Source organism: Asterias amurensis, chromosome 6 (genome assembly GCF_032118995.1).
Source record: "Asterias amurensis chromosome 6, ASM3211899v1".
NCBI lineage: Eukaryota > Metazoa > Echinodermata > Asteroidea > Forcipulatida > Asteriidae > Asterias > Asterias amurensis.
In genome coordinates, this window is record NC_092653.1 from 12,288,242 (window position 1) to 12,307,012 (window position 18,771).

General features: G+C 38.3%; 1 protein-coding gene across 4 annotated transcripts in view; it reads right to left on the reverse strand.

Moving 5' to 3' along the window:
• Positions 1 to 4,783: 4,783 nt before the first annotated feature.
• Positions 4,784 to 18,771, reverse strand: part of LOC139938575 (GATOR1 complex protein DEPDC5-like) — a 92,758-nt gene continuing 78,770 nt past the window's right edge. For all 4 annotated transcript variants that reach the window (XM_071934151.1, XM_071934148.1, XM_071934150.1 and 1 more), the window contains exons 17-28: positions 18,326 to 18,528; positions 17,221 to 17,313; positions 15,764 to 15,855; positions 15,004 to 15,184; positions 14,248 to 14,454; positions 13,183 to 13,457; positions 12,774 to 12,912; positions 11,884 to 11,992; positions 10,912 to 11,148; positions 10,075 to 10,265; positions 9,266 to 9,486; positions 4,784 to 8,787 (exon numbers count right to left, since the gene is read on the reverse strand). In XM_071934151.1, coding sequence (XP_071790252.1) covers positions 8,256 to 8,787; positions 9,266 to 9,486; positions 10,075 to 10,265; positions 10,912 to 11,148; positions 11,884 to 11,992; positions 12,774 to 12,912; positions 13,183 to 13,457; positions 14,248 to 14,454; positions 15,004 to 15,184; positions 15,764 to 15,855; positions 17,221 to 17,313; positions 18,326 to 18,528 — 2,480 coding nt within the window. In that variant the 3' untranslated portion in view covers positions 4,784 to 8,255. The remainder of the gene's footprint in view (positions 8,788 to 9,265; positions 9,487 to 10,074; positions 10,266 to 10,911; positions 11,149 to 11,883; positions 11,993 to 12,773; positions 12,913 to 13,182; positions 13,458 to 14,247; positions 14,455 to 15,003; positions 15,185 to 15,763; positions 15,856 to 17,220; positions 17,314 to 18,325; positions 18,529 to 18,771) is intronic.

The window sequence follows — 18,771 nt, forward strand, 5'->3', positions numbered from 1 at the left end:
ATGAACAGCTTTTAACTTTGATGCTTTCTTGGTGTTGATGAACATAATTAAGGTTGGGGGTACTTTTGGTAATTATCAAACAACAGTCTCCTCACTTGGTGTGCCTCAATAAATGCATAAATAACAAACCAATGGAAGTTTTGGCTCGAATTGTCATCAAAGTTGAAAACAAATTTTGAAAGAAAACCCCACATTCCATGCATGAAATTGTTCATGCCTGAAGCCTCTCAGATTCAATTTTTTGGGGGTGAAAAAGAAATTATTACGTTCCCTAAAACTATATTTTACTTTAAAGGGAAGGTACACCTTTGGTAATTGTCAAAGACCAGTCTTACCCACTTGGTGTGTCTCAACATATGCATAAAATGGGCTCAGTTGGTGATCGAAGTTGATAAAAGAAATGATGAAAAAAAAACACCCTTGTTTGATGAGTTTGTGTGCTTTCATATGAGAATAACAGACTTCTAGCTAGAAGTCTTTTATTATTTTAGTACAAAATTACCTCTTTCTTAAAAACTAAGTTACTTCATACCCCAGAGGGCGTCATTTCCCACAATGTTTTTTACTATCAACAGCCAAGTCGGTTTTTAAGTTAATATTTGTTTTGAGTAACTACCAAATGTGTATCTTCCCTTTAAAGGGTGTTTTTTTCCAACAATATTGTTTTACATCAACATGACCAGTGCTCTAATGTTTTCATGGTAATTATTTTTTGGAGTAACTATCAAATAAACCCTGCCTTGGACTACTCAAAATTTATAATCAGAACGATCAGTTACAGTGTACTGCTATTTAACAGGATGCATTCAAAATTATACAGCCCTTTTTTTTTTCAAAATCCGTGGGGGGCGGGGTCGAGTTACATAATTTCATGAACAGTAATTCCATGTTTGCAAAGTACAGTGTAATCGTTCCTTGAAATAGTTGCAAAACTCACAAAATGCTCATTCACAGTATTAGGTAATGGCCTCAATGGTAGTTTACTATCGAATTGAAAATGCTTAGCCCTAAATAAAGCCCGCAATGCTTAACCCGAAAGTTTTAAAAAGAAATTTAAAACTGATTCTTCGGAGAGGCCTCCCCCCCCCAAAAAAAGGAATCATATATAATGTGGGTTATAGGAGGAAAAAAAAGTATGAGAGACACTTTGGCAATTAGTATAAATTATTATGGCCCTACATCTAGTAATAGAAATATATATTTTGGTTGCCTTACAGAACGGTTGAGGCTTTCAACTCACTGACTGCTGTTGTGGCTGGAAAAACTGCTAAGATGCAGGGAGAGGCGGCATACACTTCTGATGAAAGGGAAACAGTCAGACTCCGCGAACTCTGAAAAAGAACAAAATTATATTTAGAGTATGGATGGAAATTAGTGTTCATACATAATGAGGGGATATAGAAAGCATAAGGCATTGGCAAATTTTACTTCAGGACAGCATGTTCAGGGGCCTTTAAATTGGCTCAACATATACATGACATGTACAGTACTTTATGTCGTCAAATCTAATTCCCAACACACAAGAAAACAATTCATGGAAAAATATGTGCGCCCTGTGATTATACTCTAAATAACACTTGCATTGAAGGAATTGGAGAAACAAAAAACATGAAGTGAAAAGCGTTAGAATTCATCAGCAAAATTAATGTGAGTCAATGTTTCAACGAAAGTGTCCGCCCCTAACAATGGGTGCATTCGTTAAGCTTTCCTGGGTGTACCCCGCGGTGCTCACTCGGGTGAGCCCCTGACAAGAGCTAACGAACGGTCACACTCGCCTTCTCGTGGTGACGGCATGCACCTCAGGTCACCCCCAAGTGACCCACTCCACAAGCAGGGCACTGGGGGGATGACCCGCGTGAGCCCGTCAATGCTATTCGAACGTACCGTGGCAGACCGGGGTCGACCCAGAGAAGCTTAAAGCCATTGGACCCTTTCGGTACAGAAAAAAAAAAAAAAGTTCACAGATTTACAAATAATTTACAGGGTTTACAGAAGGTAATGGTGAAAGACTTCTCTTGAAATATTAGTCCATGAAATGCTTTACTTTTTGAGAAAACGGTAAAACAATATAAATTCTCGTTAACGAGAATTACGGATTTGTTATAAACACATGTCATGACACGGCGAAATGCGGGAAAACAGGAGTGGGTTTTCCCGTTATTTTCTCCCGACTCCGATGTCCGATTGAGCCTAAATTTCCACAGGATTGTTATTTTATATATAAGTTGTGATACACGAAGTGTGGGACTTGGACAATACTGTTTACCGAAAGTGTATAATGGCTTTAACGAACGCAACCAATATTTTCCTTACTTATATTGAGCGAGAATTCAGTGGTTTAATAAATTTGAACACAATCTACAGTATGTACGTTTCTTTGATTTGTCTTTGGTTATATCATTAGCTGACAATAATTTGACTGTATTGCCAAGACAATCTTGTCTTAGAAACCCCCTCAAATTTCTTCTTTTGCATCAACACATGAATCACTTACCTGATTAAGAAGATTCTATGAACATCCGTGCAGTTATTATCGTGGAACTTGTTGAATTTTGATGTCGGTTTTCGATGTAATATGTTGTACAAAATCTGCTTCACCACACATGTACAGCTAAACACACGATGCCAGCGCTCAGAAAGAAAATGGCCGCGGGGAGTAAAGGGGTACCTAAACCTCGTTCCCAGGGGTGATCGATCTCGCCGCGCCATTTTTTCCCCAGCATGCCTTGCTCGATGTGCAATCCATGTGCGTGACGTAGTAAGAACGGCATCCTTTTATTGGCAGAAACTTGAAAGAATCATAGGGGGGTGAGGCCAGCACTTTTATCAACTTTTGCCTATTAATTTTTGTTTTTAAGGTGCGATGTTGTGCTCTTCATGATGAGGTAGGCTTTTCTGAAGCCTTTTTTGTAACAGAAGCCAATAATAATATTTGAAGCAATAATTAGGGAGTTGTTATTTTCTATTTTTACTTGAAAGTTGGGGCAAAACATGAAAACTGTAAGGGGTAAAGTCCAATATTCTTAACAAATATAGCCTTATGATTTTTTTTGAGCGAAAAGTTCACAGGGCGAATTTCACAGGGCGAAGTTCACAAGGCTTTGCCTTTTTTTTTGCGAAAAGTTCACAAGGCTATGATTTATTTTGAGCGAAAAGTTCACTTTTTTGGAGCAAGAGTTCACAAGGCTATAGTTTTATAGCCTTGAGATTTTTTTTGAGTGAAAAGTTCACAATGTATGATTTTATTTTTGAGCGAAAGGTTCACAAGGTTATATACAGCCTTACGATTTTTTTCAAGCGAAAAGTTTACAAGGCTATGATTTTTTTCTAACGCCTTGTAAACTTTTAGTTCGAAAAAAGTCACAAGGCCTTGTGAACTTTTCACAAAAAAAACCCAAAACCATAAGGCCTTGTGAACTTTTTCGCTCGAAAAACTTGTCGCTTCCGAAAAACCTCTAGGCTTGACAAAAATCATAAGGCCAAAAGGCCTTGTGAATTTTTCGCTAAAAAAAAAAAAAACGCCCCAAAATATAGCCTTGTGAACTTTTCGCTTGAAAAACGGTCATAAGTTCAATTGTGAACTCTTCGCTTGAAAAAATCACAACGTAATAGCCCCGTGACTTTTCGCTCGGAAAAAAATCACAAGACTATATTTGTGACATTTTCGCTTGAAAAAAAATCATAAGGCCTTGTGAACCTTTCGTTCGAAAAAATCATATGGCTATGATCTTACCATATGGCTGTATCTTATGAACTTTGCGTTCAAAAATCAATAATAATGCCTTGTTAATTATTCGCTTGAAAAAAAATCATAAGGCTATAATATAGCCGTGTGAACTTTTTGCTCAAAAATATCACAAGGCTCTTTCGGTCGAAAAATCATAAGCCTTGTAAACTTTTCCTTCGAAAAGAAAATCATGAAAGGCGATAGCCCTTGTGAACAGTGTTTCTATAGCTTTGTGAACGTATCAAACTATTCTTGAAAATGTTCACAAGCCTATAGCCTTGTGTGAACTTATCATATTTTTCTTGTAAATGTTCACCTAGTGAACTTATCAAATTTTTCTTGAAAATGTTCACAAGCCTTGCTTGTGACGTTATCAAAATTTTCTTGAAAATGTTCACAAGCCTTGTGAACTTATCAATATATAGCATTTGAACTTATCAATTCTTGAAAATGTTCACATTGCTATGTATAGCCTTGTGAACTTATCATGTTTTTCTTGAAAATGTTCACCCTGTAAACTTATCAAATTTTTCTTGAAATGTTCACAAGGCCTTGTGAAACGTTAAGACCAAACCGGCTCTTTTCAGAGCCACCACTCCTTCAAAAGAGTTTTTACCCATGGTAGTACCCACAAGTTATATTTATAGTTGCCCTTATTCTCCACACTATACAAAGCTTCAAACACCATTGATATGATAAGTTCACAGGGCCTTGTGAACATTGTTTGCCTTGTGAGGTTATCAAATATTTCTTGAACTCATAATTTTTTACTTGAATTTATCTAATTTATCTTGAAAATTTTCACAAAGCTATATATATATATAGCCTTGTGAACTCATCAAGTTTTTCCAGAAAATTTTCACTTTTAGGCCTTTATCTGATATAAAGAGCTATGTATTTGAAATGTGACGTTTGGGTGTTTTTGGATGTTAATAAATTCACAGTGGAGGGGTATAAATTAATATGTTACAGCATTTTAATCAGAGGTGTTATACTCGTCTTTGTCTTCCCACTTTCAGAATAAGGACTCTATCTTGAGCTTAGCTTGACCTTCAACCCCCTCTTTAATAAGCACTGACCACAAACAAAATGAAATTATCTACATAATGTGACAATAGAAAACTATTCAAAAATTGAACAATAACAAAACAACAAAGGTTAATGACTTCTATTAACATAATTAACCTGTCGTCAGCCCTATCAGCAATGACGGCTACGGCTAAGGCTGTTACCAAGAGTGTTGCTATAGACGTTCTATTCTTCAACGCATATTGATGCAGAGTTCAAGCCGTAGCCGTAGCCGTCAAAACGGATACGGCTTAGCCAAGTGTGATGAAGTGCAAAAAGTTATGACACTGAATACAAACAAGTTAAACAAAATTGCATTGAATGTTGAATAATGTACTTATGAAAGATTTAGTAATAGGTATTGTGCTTTATGAGCAATAAGTTGAACCTGCACATAATTATTATGCATTCAATTTACCCTGTAGCCCTACACATCAAACGAGTCAAATGAAAACAAAATAACCAAATTGCCATGTCAACCCCTTGTTCCAGATTTTTAACAGGGATTCACAACACTGGTAAAACTGACGATATTATTTTGTACACAGATTTGCACATAATTTACACTGGAAAACAAACCCCTGATATACTGTAGCTTTATATGCTGTAAGATTTTTTTTTAAGAAACGAGTAAAACAATAACCAATCGACAATGAATCCGCCTCACAGACCCCTTGTCTAAAAGTACTGGCTCTGCAGACTAAAATAAACTACCTCTTGATATTTCAGTGGAGAGTTGAAAGTAGGCTGCATGTTGAAAGCTTTCGCTTTCATAAAAAAAATCTCTTCCTTCAACATTCAGAGACCAATCCTAGATAAATAAATACAAACTAAACATCGGGAACATTCCAAATTATATATTGCTAAACGAACACAAGGAACCAGTGGCAAAATACCAATATTGTGACTGGTAACCGGTTTCTGCTAAACCATACCCTTCGGTGGAATTTTGTGCGCTTTATAACGTATAGGCCTACTGCTGGGCAGTCTTAGTTAACTATTCAACCCACCAGCAAGTTAGGAAATAGTATGGATTACATTTGTAATAATAACATGTAAACAAATAAAGTTATTATGTAAAAAAAATGCTCTTTCAGTGTTTTCTGTTTCGTGCCCATCCTGAATTAAAGTATCCGTCACTTTTTCAACGAATTACATGTATTTGACATTTGATCAAACATAATCTTGCGTAATAATTTCTTACATGCTTCTGCCGAAATAAGGGTTTCTTTCTAAAAACATCTAGAAACAAAACCAATTTGAAAATGCACCGCAACAACAAACAAACAGACACACCCCTATGCCCAGCACCCCAACAAACAAATCCACATCATGATATTGTGATTGTTAAAGGCGACTTAATTACTATTCACATTTTTCACTAAATCAAGTTATGCTTCTTCATTTCAACGTCCGAATTGCATTGAATACTTACATGTTAAATTGACAAGATAAACATACATGTACATGTATGCCCAAAATGAAACCATCTGTTTGAAAATAAAATGGCATCAGACATTGCAATGAATGTGGTAGCAAATATGGTTTTAAAGCTAGTAAAAAAACAAAACCTCTTAGGTATGTAGGGCCATAGATTGGCAAGTATACCAACAATAAATGACTGCAAAAATCTACTTGATGAGAAGAAGCACTGCATGACCTGTAGTAGGAGGACTCCCTTCGGACTATTGGGTGCGTTTGTTTAGCTTCCCTGGGTCGACCCCGGCTGCCCTGGTACGTTCGAATAGCTTTGACGGGACTCACCCAGGTCAGCCCCCAGTGCCCTGCTTGTGGGGGGGGGGGGGGGGCGGTCACTTGGGGGTGACCTGAGGTGCATGCCGTCACCATGAGAGGGCGAGTGTGATCGTTCGATTAGCTCTTGTCAGGGTCACCCGAGTGAGCACTGCGGGGTCGTGGGTGACTGCGGGGTCGACCCAGGCAAACTAAACGAACCCAGGGAAGCTAAACGAACGCACCCATTATTATATTAATTTTGATTGGTAATTGTACATTTATTATGTATGTTGTTGTTTGTATTTGGCGCCATGAGCACTATTGATGGATTTGTGCGCTTTATGAATTTTCATTATGATTATTGTTATAAAACAACCCTATGACTATACCTTTAATATTTCAAGTTAACATTTTATTACTTTGCTGTATTTCGGCAAGTTTTACACGCCGAAATACAGCAAAACAAAGCACTTCTCCACCATAGTAGGAATACATTCCTCATGAAAACTGTCAAACAAAAAAAAGTATTAACTAATAATACAACATCAAACAATCAACCATATCTAGAAAAATCCTTCAAAACATAACCATGAAAAATAAAACACCCAGTGAAAGATCTCCAAAACAAGAACGCTAAGAAAATTTGTGAAAAAATATGTCTAGAACTAAGCTATAGGTAAAAAAAATTCATCATGTGCGCATGCTATTAATACATATATTTCTTTTCATGTTTAAATACTAAACTGGCCTTTTGGAAGGAAAAATAGAATGAAGTACGGGTTTAGATATAATAGTAACAAAAATACTACTTCTGCTATTTACTATAATTTTATTACTAAAGGGTGCATCTTTCAAAGTCATATATCTACCATCAAATGTTTCAGTGGTGAAAGAAACTGCATAGAAATCCATAAATAAATGATGACAGAATACTCCCTTATTTGGTTTATATTTACAATAAACGATAAACTAAAAGACAGTGAGTGCTTTTAGATAATCACACCCACAACATTTCAGAAAGCAAACTTCAAGACAGTGTTCAGGACTGTTTTTGCACGTAAGTGTGTTTCACACAAGAGCCATGGTGCATGTCCACCATAGCTTTGCATTGTCTAATATATCATTGATATAGCATTGTCTAATATATTATTGATATAGCATTGAAATACTTGCAATGCAAAAGAAAGACAATCTAAAAACCCTAAGTATTCCAGCCAAAATCTCAAGCAACCTACGATACCCTTCTCTCAGATGCATCCTATTTGGTGGCTGCTCTTTGTTCCGACACCCATATGTTCCGACATTTCTATGTTCAAACATTGTTTTGTTTGACACTCCTGTGGTCTGAAGCACCTGTTTCGACACTCCTACATGTATGTTCTGACACTCCTATGTTCTGACACTCCTATGTTCCGCCACTCCTATGTTCCGAAACACCTATGTTTGACACTCCTATGTTCCGACATTCCTGTGTTGCGACATTCCTGCGTTGCGACATTCCTGTGTTCCGACACATCATCCTTGTGTTCCGACACGACATCCCTATAGATGTTCCAAGTGTCCAATGTTCCCAACTTAACTGTTGTGTTCTACACAATAAGGTGAGGGTTAGGATTAGTTTTAGGAACCTACACTTGTAGGGATGTCGGAACATGTTCCGCATTGCTGTGTGTTAGCAACTTTATAGACCTACACTTTTATACTCAGACACAGACCTTTGAATATCTCAGGATTCCTTTGGCGTCACTGTCTCCAGCCCATCCTCATCTTCACAGCTTGACATCTTCGTCAACAAGTCCTCCAACCTTCCGTCCTCACCAGAGCAGAATCTACAGAGGTCCGCCAACAGACTCTCGTGGAACTTCTCGTCTCCCGTCGCCGACGACCGCCACTTCTTGGTCAAGAGGTAGTTGTGCATGTAGAGGAAGCCAAGCTTGCCTCCGTAGCTCTGGCATATGTGATGGGTGAAGCCAGACCACTGCTGGCCGTGGTTGCTAGCTGCCGCACTGTTGACCACGTACGACTCCTGGCCGTCTTGTCTATCTCTGCATGACCCTAGGCTTCCCAGCTTGCAGAGGCAGGGTAACTGTTCAGTCCGTGGTGTGAATGGGGGTCGATGGAAGGGCATCACTAGGAGGAATACGCACCCTGTGGTGTGAATGTACTGCTGGTGGATGGGTAGGGAACTGTGATCAGAGGATTGGGTGTTGCTGGCTAGAGGGCTGTAGCATGATGTCTGGTTACTCAGGAAACCAAACCTATGAAGAACAACAAAATAATTTGAGGTGAACAAAACAAACTATTCTAGGATGGGAGTTGACCCTGCCACCTTCAGGTCTACATGCTCTAACATCTGAGCTATCTGTCCCTTTAAGAATTTTTTTTTATATCCCGTACATTCCAAATACGTTTTGTTTTTTAGTTTATACGTTTTTTTAGAACAAAATTCCTATTTTAGCCTAAGCAAAATCCAACCAAGCTTATTTAAATTCAAACATCAATCCCAAAACCATGGGTAGGTACCCATGCCCTGCATTACAACTTTTCGGACTCAATGTTGGGATGCGTTGGGACTATTACCAGACAAAATACAGCAGTCCTAACGAATCCCATAGTATAGTCCAAATAGTTGTTAAAAGTAGGACATTGGAACCTTAATACCATGGTTTGTAAACTGAAATTTAAAATATCTCCTTTCTAAACTACCCACAATGATAGTCAATTGCCATACTCTACCTTTGAATAATCATTTGCTGTATTCTACGAGCGTCCTCCAGTCCCTGACTGCCCTCCTCTAGTCCCCCTCTCTCATGTAAGTAGCCCTCGGGTAACTGAAGCTCAATAAACAGAGGACTGTGAAGCGAGTCGGAGATGTCCACGTTGAAGCCAAATGGATCCAGATGTGTTGGTACAAGGTGAAAGCCACAGGTAACCGCTCGACGAGCCCAGTTCGTAAACTATTCAAGAAATAGAAATTATCAATATTATGGTGGACTATCAACGGTTCATAGGCCGTGTAGGAATTGGTGTCTACAGCTTCGGCTACAGCTGGATTACAATGTCATCATGCATTGAAGTATAGTAATAAGCCCTTTATAGCAGCAGTCTTAGCCAGAGCAATAGCCATCAGTTCTGATGCGCCACTAGCATGTCAACTGATAACATTTTATCAGTAGAGACTGGGTGTACACCAAAAATTGTTAGATTTATAGAGAATTTTGTGAGTTTGGATTTTTGGTCAGGATGAACAAAATCGAACCATGCCGGTATGGTCAGTTTTTCAGATTTAGGGGCAAACATTTTCTAATGATTTTATGGTTCCAAATGATACAGAACGGACTACTGAAAACATTTTATCAGTGGAGACTGGGTATACAACCACAAATTTCAGATTGATTGAGAATTTTGTGAGATTGGATTTTTGGCTCTCAATGGAAAAAAAATTGAACCATGCAGGTACACGTATGGTCAAAATTTCAGATTTTGTCAACAAATTTCCAATGATTTTATGGTTCCAAATGATACTGCCCCATTGTACAACTCACCAATTCATGCAGGAGGCTTGGTGTTGACGTCAACCATTGGAGCTCAATCTCAAAGGCCATATCAACGTTGTAGTCACTATGATATCCAACATGGCACCACTCTACACGGTCAGTCAGTTTACTGCTGTCGATCTCCAGGAAGAGTGATTTGTACACAGAGGGCTTGATACCCTTGGATTTCTTCTTTGTGTCTATGAAGTTTGATGTTTGAGAAAATATAAATAACTGTTGCAAACGACTTACAAACCAAAAGGACCTATGGTAATGGCCTGACGTTTCGACCCTAGCGGAGTCTCTCGCTCTTTCTCGAGAAAGACCCTCCTGGCTAGGGTCAAAAAGTCAGGTCTTTATTTACTATGTTTTGCAAGTTTGATATTTGAAGATGAAGATAGTAAATAGCTTGGGGTAAAAAAAAAATGTGTTTGCAAGCTACCGATATCATTTTGCCTCCTTCCTTCTCTCTTCCTCAAACATTGTCAAACCCAACCCCACCCGTTCCCTTTCCACCCCATCCCTTTCTTTAACTGTGGTTGGATGGCTTTATAGTTGTGTTCACCATCTAGTGTTCCATCTTGCCACTCCACAACTTTTTGTTTCTTTAAGTATTCAAGACAACATGTAATTCATTGGCACAACACTATAAAAACACATCTAGGAATAACAAAACAAGTGCATATGTATGCCCATTGTATTTACTACAATACTTATATTTGTGTTGTCTTGTGCCATTAAATAAGCTAAATAAACAAAAAAAAACAAATTATATGAATGTTCAATTTGAAAAATAAAATCCATGCTGCACATAATGAGGGCTTCCCTGTTGGTAACATCTCTTACCATCTTCATTTTTTTCATCTGCTGATTTCCAAAGTCCAGAATCCACATTGTTCCTCTCTTCACTTTCGTCACCTTTCTTATCCTCAACGCGGGAGGGCATCTTATTGTCCTCATCATCATCTCCTTCACTGAAGTGTTCACAAGACACTTCAAACCATTGAGAACTAGAGGCAGGGTCAACGGTGAAGGTCAAAGGTGAGCGCCTTTCTTTCGTGGATGACCTTGGTCTTTTGGAATCTAGAGGGATGGAGAAGTAACAAGATTTATGAAACAACGGATGGATATAAAAGTGTGAATCCTCACATTGTGATGATACTGTGGTAGGGCGACATCTCAATACCACAGCCCTATGAACAAATTTTTTGTTGTTATCAAACTAGGCTAGGATAAGGATTTAGAGTTAGTCTCAATACTCCTGGGGTGGATTTCACAAAGAGTTAGGACTAGTCTTATCTCGAGTTAAGACTAGTTACTCGGAGTAGCATTAAGTTTTTAATATCTCCCAAGACAAGAAATCGACCCCTGGACAAGAAGACCCTATGGTAGAGGTGGAGCACTTATGTGCCCCTATGAACAGCAACTCTCTGATGAACTGGGGTCGATTTCACAAAGAGTTTGGACTAGTCAAAACTTAGGTTTAGTCGTAGGAGATATAAAAAACACATGGCTAGTCCTAAGTTAGGACAAGTAACTTGTCTTAAGTCGAGATAAGACTAGTACTAACTCTTGGTGAAATCAACCCCAGGAGTGGTTGGTATTGGAACAAAGCAACCTCACCAAGCCACTCAACATGCCAATAAACAATGGAAAGAAGCAATAATTTTTTTTTAATGTAGCCACAGACATGATCACAGTGATAGGGTTGGGGGAATACACTCTAAGTGACATAGAGGAGCGTCAGAAAACAGTTTTGTCGGAACATACACAACATTTAAAGTTGAATTTTAATCATAAAACACAGAGATGGCATACCTGGGCTAAGGACTTCGGATGTGAGCTGATAGATGTAGTAGCCATAGATGAAAGTTTTCATTGCAGCATTGCTGAACACTGCTCGGATGTAACCTTCCTCAAGCATTAACTTGAAAAACAAAAAGCAGCCATCTTAAAGATTGAAGAATCTTATTATAATTAATATCAATATTCAATACAGTGCAAACTATACCAATGAGGTAATCAAATCACTGGAACAAACAGTAACATTTTAAGAAAGGTTTTGAACTTGTTGAGTCATGGACTAATTTTGTAGCACATTATACTGGTTTTTAAAAGCTACTGACAGAAATACCGAGCAACTGGGTTCTTTTATATGGCATGTTGTAGCCCAGTGGTCTACATGTAGTTTGTCAATCCCTAACTTTGGTGTTGTCAGCAGCAGAGTGTTGGTTCCAATCCCCGGTCATGACACTTGTGTGCCCTTCAGCAAGGCACTTGCTTCGTAAAAACTTGGGAAGGTAGTGCATTCTGCTCTACCAGCCAGGCTCATAGTGGATGATACCACAGTCTTATAGACTATGATTGATAAGAATTTTCGAAAAATCACATCAAATTGCTTCCATCAGTCAAATATTGTATTTAACAACTAAACTAATATAACTCATCAAACAGCCTCCAGCTACCAGGCAATCTTGGTGGTCAATAGACACTGCTCTAGAACTGCAAAGGTCATGGGTTCGAATCCCACCTGAGTAATGTGCCTATGTTTATTTTTTACAGTACCAGGTATAGCTAACACACATCGGTGAATGGGTAAAACCAAACTTATCAAAACTCATACTGATTATAATTAGTTATACATGTAATTCAGTTTGTAAAAAAAAAAAATACATTCCATAAATTTTGTTTTGGGGATTTTTATTTACCTGCAGGAGGGCCATAGCTTCCTTATGAGTGACACTCCCCGCCAAGGTTTTCCGCACCCAGGCTACGCCGTCTGCTGAAACAAAACAGTCTCCTTGGGACAAACCTTTGACGTCGCCCGTAATGAAATTCATTCCTTCACTGAAACAAAAACAGGAGAGAAAAATAATCAATAACTAAAAGGAAAGGTCAATGGGCAAAATGTTCAAGCTAAGAACTGAATTGCGAAGGACGCAGTTGCAAAGTGTTCAAGAATTAGGATTGCAAGGGCGCCTTTGGCAGCAAGCAGCCACTTCAACCCATTACGACCAATGAGCACAGCCAGAGATCGAAAGTGCTTGATTTAAACTGGAAGGTCTGGAAAAGCCTTGTGGCACAGCAGAGAACCAAAAGCACAATATTAAAACTCACATCATATCTCTCATCTTGTTGGTGATATACAACAGAGGTGACGCCAGACTGAGTTTCTCTCTCTCCGGAGAGCTCGGATAACTCTTAAAGACGCCGGACCCGTCCTCCTTCCCCCTGGCTATACTAATCCCAGCGAGGGCGCTAGTAATGGTGGCTGTGTTGAGACTCAAGTTGGGCTGTAAACTTGTAGGGGTAGAGTCTCCACTTCCACTAGTACGAGAAATCAGGCGACGAGATGTGCTCCCAGCGTTGGGATCCGCAGCCACAGATGGTCTCTGGAAAATAATGTTTACAACGAATTTCACAGTAACATTTTCAGGCTGAGTAGCTTCTAACAGGTACACCCGAGCAAAACAAATTTCAAAAAAGGAAGATGCTATAGCTCAGTTGCTCGTGAAATCAGTCTGGAGGTTGCAGGTTCAGTTTCATCACAAACCTAACATTTGTTTAAATATTAAAGGCATTGGCAATTATTGGTAATTACTCAAAATATTTGTTATCATAAAGACTTACTTTGTAACAAGCAATGGAGAGGTGTTGATAGTATAAAACATTGTGAGAAACAGCCCCCTCTGAACATGCTCTGAAGTAACATATCTCACTAAAATATTAAAAACCTCAGGCCCCAAACCTTTTTAAGTTATCTGAAAGCACACAAATTTGTGCAACAAGGGTCTTCCTTCTTATGCTCTTGCAACGTCGATGACCAATTGAGTCAAACTTTTTAACACAGATTTGTTATTTTAGTCATTATTACACCAAGTGAGAATACTGGTCTTTGACAACTACCAAAGGTGTCCAGTGCCTTTAACAGCAGTTTCCAATTCTTAATGGTTTATAACAAGTCATACCTGGAATAAGTTGGATATAAGTTGAAAACAAAATCAAACACTTTTGATCTTGGCTGTGCTCAGTGGTCATAATGGGTTGATGTGGCTGGCAGCTGAATTGCATGCCTTTGCATGCCTGCTCCTCGAACACGTTTTAGCCGCGTCCTTCGCAATTCAGCTCTAGCTGGGCGTAAGGACAATTAGCCCCCCAAATTATTATAAATTATTATTATACCTTGCTTGGAGGTCGACTCGGCGCTCGTCGCCTACGATTCAATCCCTCCACAAACCGCAGAAATCCATCTTGAAGAGTCATCTTCTGCGACTCTGTTCTTTCTTCAAAGACATCCAAGGGTCCTTGGTAACTCTGATCACAGAGTTTACGCATCAAGGAAGATGCTGAAGGGAGGAGGATGAAACGACTTCGCCAAAACTTCAACGACTGAAACCAAAGCAAAATGTGTTTCTATAATTTCTTGCTCTCTTTAATATGTGTGTTCATTGGTGTTTGTGCTTGTTTTTTTGTATAACCTTTTCGACACTCTTTGAATTTTCTTCTGTGTATTGATGTTGTTAAGCAACTGTAACCACTGTGCAATTAAGGCTGCCATGGTGTGAATAAACAAGCAAAAGTTTCAGATTTGTTAAGAATTTAGTAAGTGTGGGTTTTTGGTCCAATATCTATTTTTTTTTTTTCGGTGTGATTTTATAGTTTCAAATGATACAGAAAGGACAACTGAAGACATTTCATCTGTGTGGAATGGGTAAACAAGCGAAAGCTTCAATTTTGTTGAGAATTTTGTTAGTTTGGGTTAGTTTGCTGGCGTCACAAAATTGACAGATTCAGGGTCAATTTTTTGTGTGTGATTTTATGGTTTCAAATGATACAGAAAGGACTTCTGGTGACATTTCATTTTTTTTTTCCCATTCCAAATTTGTAGGAAAATGTTAATGTCATTTCCAAATCCGAATTTTCGAAAGTCTTCTTTACCTCCTGCAGATCGAAGCCCTCTCTCATAGCGGCACCTCCTAAACAGATGTAGTTATCTCGATGATTCCATTTATTATCTATTGGATTACGGAATATTCTAGTATGGCGGATCTCGTAGCCAGACTTGCAAATCGGCCACAGTCTGTAGGAGTAACCCAGCTTCAGAGTTGTCCTCTGTTTCCTGGGAGAGAAAATAGATGGTATTTAAGCTAACAATCATATATTTTTTTAAAGATGTTAAATTTGCAACAGGGATAGATTTATTATTATTTTTTTAATATATGGATACATATGTATCTGCTGCATGATGAGTGCCGTATGGTAGGAAATAGTCTCTCCAGAAGAGAGATATGCCAAAGTTTGATTAGCTCTTATTCTGAATGTTTTGTTTAAATATACATACATGTATAGATACATGTATAGGTAGGATTCAAACTGCCTCTAGCATGTCTTGCTAATGGGTAATTTCAAAGGTCAGGGGTTCAAATCCCACCAGAGTAATATGCCTGTGATTTTTGTTCAGAGAACTCGGGCAAGTACTGAGTAATGTATTACAGTTCTAACTCACATTATAGTGGGAGGGTAAAACCAAAATTAGTAAACATAATAAAAACAACACTTTTTTCCATTAAAAAAGGCATCCAGGGTAAAATGTTTTATGATAAACTCGCTAAATTTCCAATAGATAGAGTTATCATGAAAGTTGAAATTAAATTAAAAGCCTCTAATGTAATAAAGTGACGGGGCGAAGATTACTAACCTCTTTGTGTATCTGACGATCTCTATGCTCTTCATATCTGGCTTGAGGCTTATCTTATGATACGACTGACCATAGCTCAAGATAAACACATGCTGTGTGGGAAAAGGAAAGAACATCGGTGAAGGCATAACTATTTATTCCTGGGGTTGTTGGGTATACATGTACAATAAGGGAATAACAGAGTGGAAAATCAGCCTTCAGTAACCATCTAACACAAGGCCTTTGTTTCAGCCCCGGGAGAAGGTGCAAGTGCCCCTAGTTGATTTGGGTCAACAAGCCCAAATCAGTCAGTAGCAGTCACCTTGAAGTGGCCATCAAGTGACGATTCTCACAAACAATTTTGTATTAAACAATTAAACTATAAAAAAACAAGATTCGTATAGTGTGATCATGTCAGGTGAATAGTACACAAATATTGACTGCTTTGCAGGCTATGGTGAAAACTACGAGGTTATCCCTGGAGCATTCTATTTTCCCGAGGCGCAGCCAAGGGAAAATGGAACAGTCTGGAGATCACTGAGGGAGTCGTAGTTTTAACCTTAGCACGAGTTAAAGCGGTCAATATTTGTTTTATAACACCCCAACAGACTAATTATCATCTTCGTACACGTAACGTTCGTGCACGCGTTTCAGATACACAGATGCACAACTGATTGTGTTCAAGGTGGGTAAAAAGACGTCTGGGTAATGCAGGTCGTGAGATAGTCGTCATATGGCAAATGATGCACTATCACACGGCAAACGATGCACTATCACACGGCCGGCATCTAGTAAAACATAAAGACATATCATGTGACGCGCTCTAAACCAATGAGAAGGCAGAATATTTGTAAGGGGTGTTATAAAACAAAAGAATGCAGAAGCTCCATCTTGAAGTATAACCCAATGCATCCTTGGAAATTGAGCGGTTAACAAATAAATCTAGCTGCCAGGATGGATGCCATAGTTTACATGTACATGTACATGTAACATGCCAGGTTTTATAGCTGTGTACTGCATTGCTTTTAAATCAGCACGCCATGATGGTTGCCAGTGTTGGTTTGTCTCAGATTTTAAACCTAGAATCCTTTGTGCACCGACCATGCACATTGGGAAGTGCATAATGTTGAGTCAATGTTTGTAGGGTGTCATGACCGAGTGGTTAAGAGCATCAAATTCAAGTTCTGATGGTTATGTCATCTGAGTGTGGGTCCTGGTCGTTACACTGGAGTCCTTGAGCAAGCTGCTTTACTCTAATTCCTTTATTCACTCAGGGGTATAAGTGGGTACCTGCGAGGGTAGAGGTTGATATTGTGTATGGAAAAGCCACTATAGCCCCAAACTGTGGCTCATGGGTGTGTACTCCCCAGGGAGCTGAGAAAGATTAAATGAATGTTATTGGCCCAATGAACAGGGCATTGAGATATTATTGTGAAATGAGCTTGAACTAGTTATTTTTATTATTTATTAATACTAACCTTGTCTGGATTAGTGACTAAAGGAAGATGGCTGCTTCCCTTGAGGGATAAATTGGCTATCTCTGATTTGGGCAACAGAATCAGCTGGTAATTCTGCAAAAGGAATGGTAGTAAAAAACAAACAAATGAAGAAACAAAGAATTGTCAGAAAAGAAATGTGCTGTTTTGTTTTGTCAAATTCGTTTTATGACATTTATACTGATTGTTTTCTTCCGAAATCTCACGTTTTTTTGTAAAGCTGACTTTTAAAATACACACCTTAGGTAATTGTCAAAGACCAGTATTCTCACTTGGTGTATCTCAACATGTGCATAAAACCACAAACCTATAAAAATTTGGACTCAATTGGTCGTCAAAGTTGCGCGAAAATAATGGAAGAAATAACACCCTTGTCGCTTTCAGATGCTTTGAATTTGAGGACTCAGCTGAGGTCTCTTATTCAATTCAAATAATTTTAGTTAAGTGAGAATTTACCTCTTTCTCGTAATAAAATTATGCTACTTCAGAAGGAGCTGTTTCTTACAATGTTTTAAACTAACAGCAGCTCACCATTGCTAAGTACCAAGTAAGTATGCTAACAATTATTTTGAGTAATTACCAATAGTGTCCAGGGTCTTTAAAAGAATTGTAGAGAAACGAAGAAGAAGATTATTACAAAATTGTCAGAAAAGAAAGCTGCTGTTTATTTTGTCAAACTAATTATTATATTTATATTGATTATTTTGTTCAGAAATCTAACCTGTTCAAGCTTGGATGTTAGGGCTTTGTGTACATCTGTTTATTTTAAAAGAATTGTAGTGAAACAAAGAGGAAGAATAAAACAAAATTTGTAGAAAAGAAAACAACATCACTGCTTGTTTTGTCAAACTACAAAAAACATTTGAAAAACAATTCCTCAAGAAATCTTAACTGTTCAAACTTAACTAGTCTTTTTGGTATTTTTACTCAAGTGCATTGAAAAATAAACTTAACTTTGTTTCTAGTTTCTATTCATCCTGCTATAAAAAAAATATAAAAAAATAAAAATAAAATAAATAAAAAGGAGTCAATTTTCTTCGAAAGCAAAATATTAATATTCTAAAAAAATGCTTACTGCAATGCTTACCTGAATCAATCTCTGTGAGATGAGTTCCTCAAAGACGCTCTGGATGGTTTTACCAGATGGAGACATCTCCTCGCCATCTTCAGGAATGATGTCCAAGGTTTGTGGGTTCTCATGGAAGTCTGTCTCCAGGGTCTTGTTGTCTGGATAGAAGTCTGTCGTGATCGGGAAACAGGCTGTGGCAGTCAGAGACTTCCAATCCACGCCTAAGAACAAATACCAATCAAATGATTGTTTAACTTAGGATTCAAACTGCCTCTAGCTACCGGGCCATTTCGGTAGTCTAGTTGGTAAGACACTGCTCTAGAATTGCAAGGGTTGTGGGTTCGAATCCCACCCGAGTTATATGCCTGTGATATTTTTTCACAGGACTCGGAAAGTACTGAGTATACAGTGCTAACACACATTGGTGTATGGGTAAAAACCAAAATTAATATTCTTTATCCCCA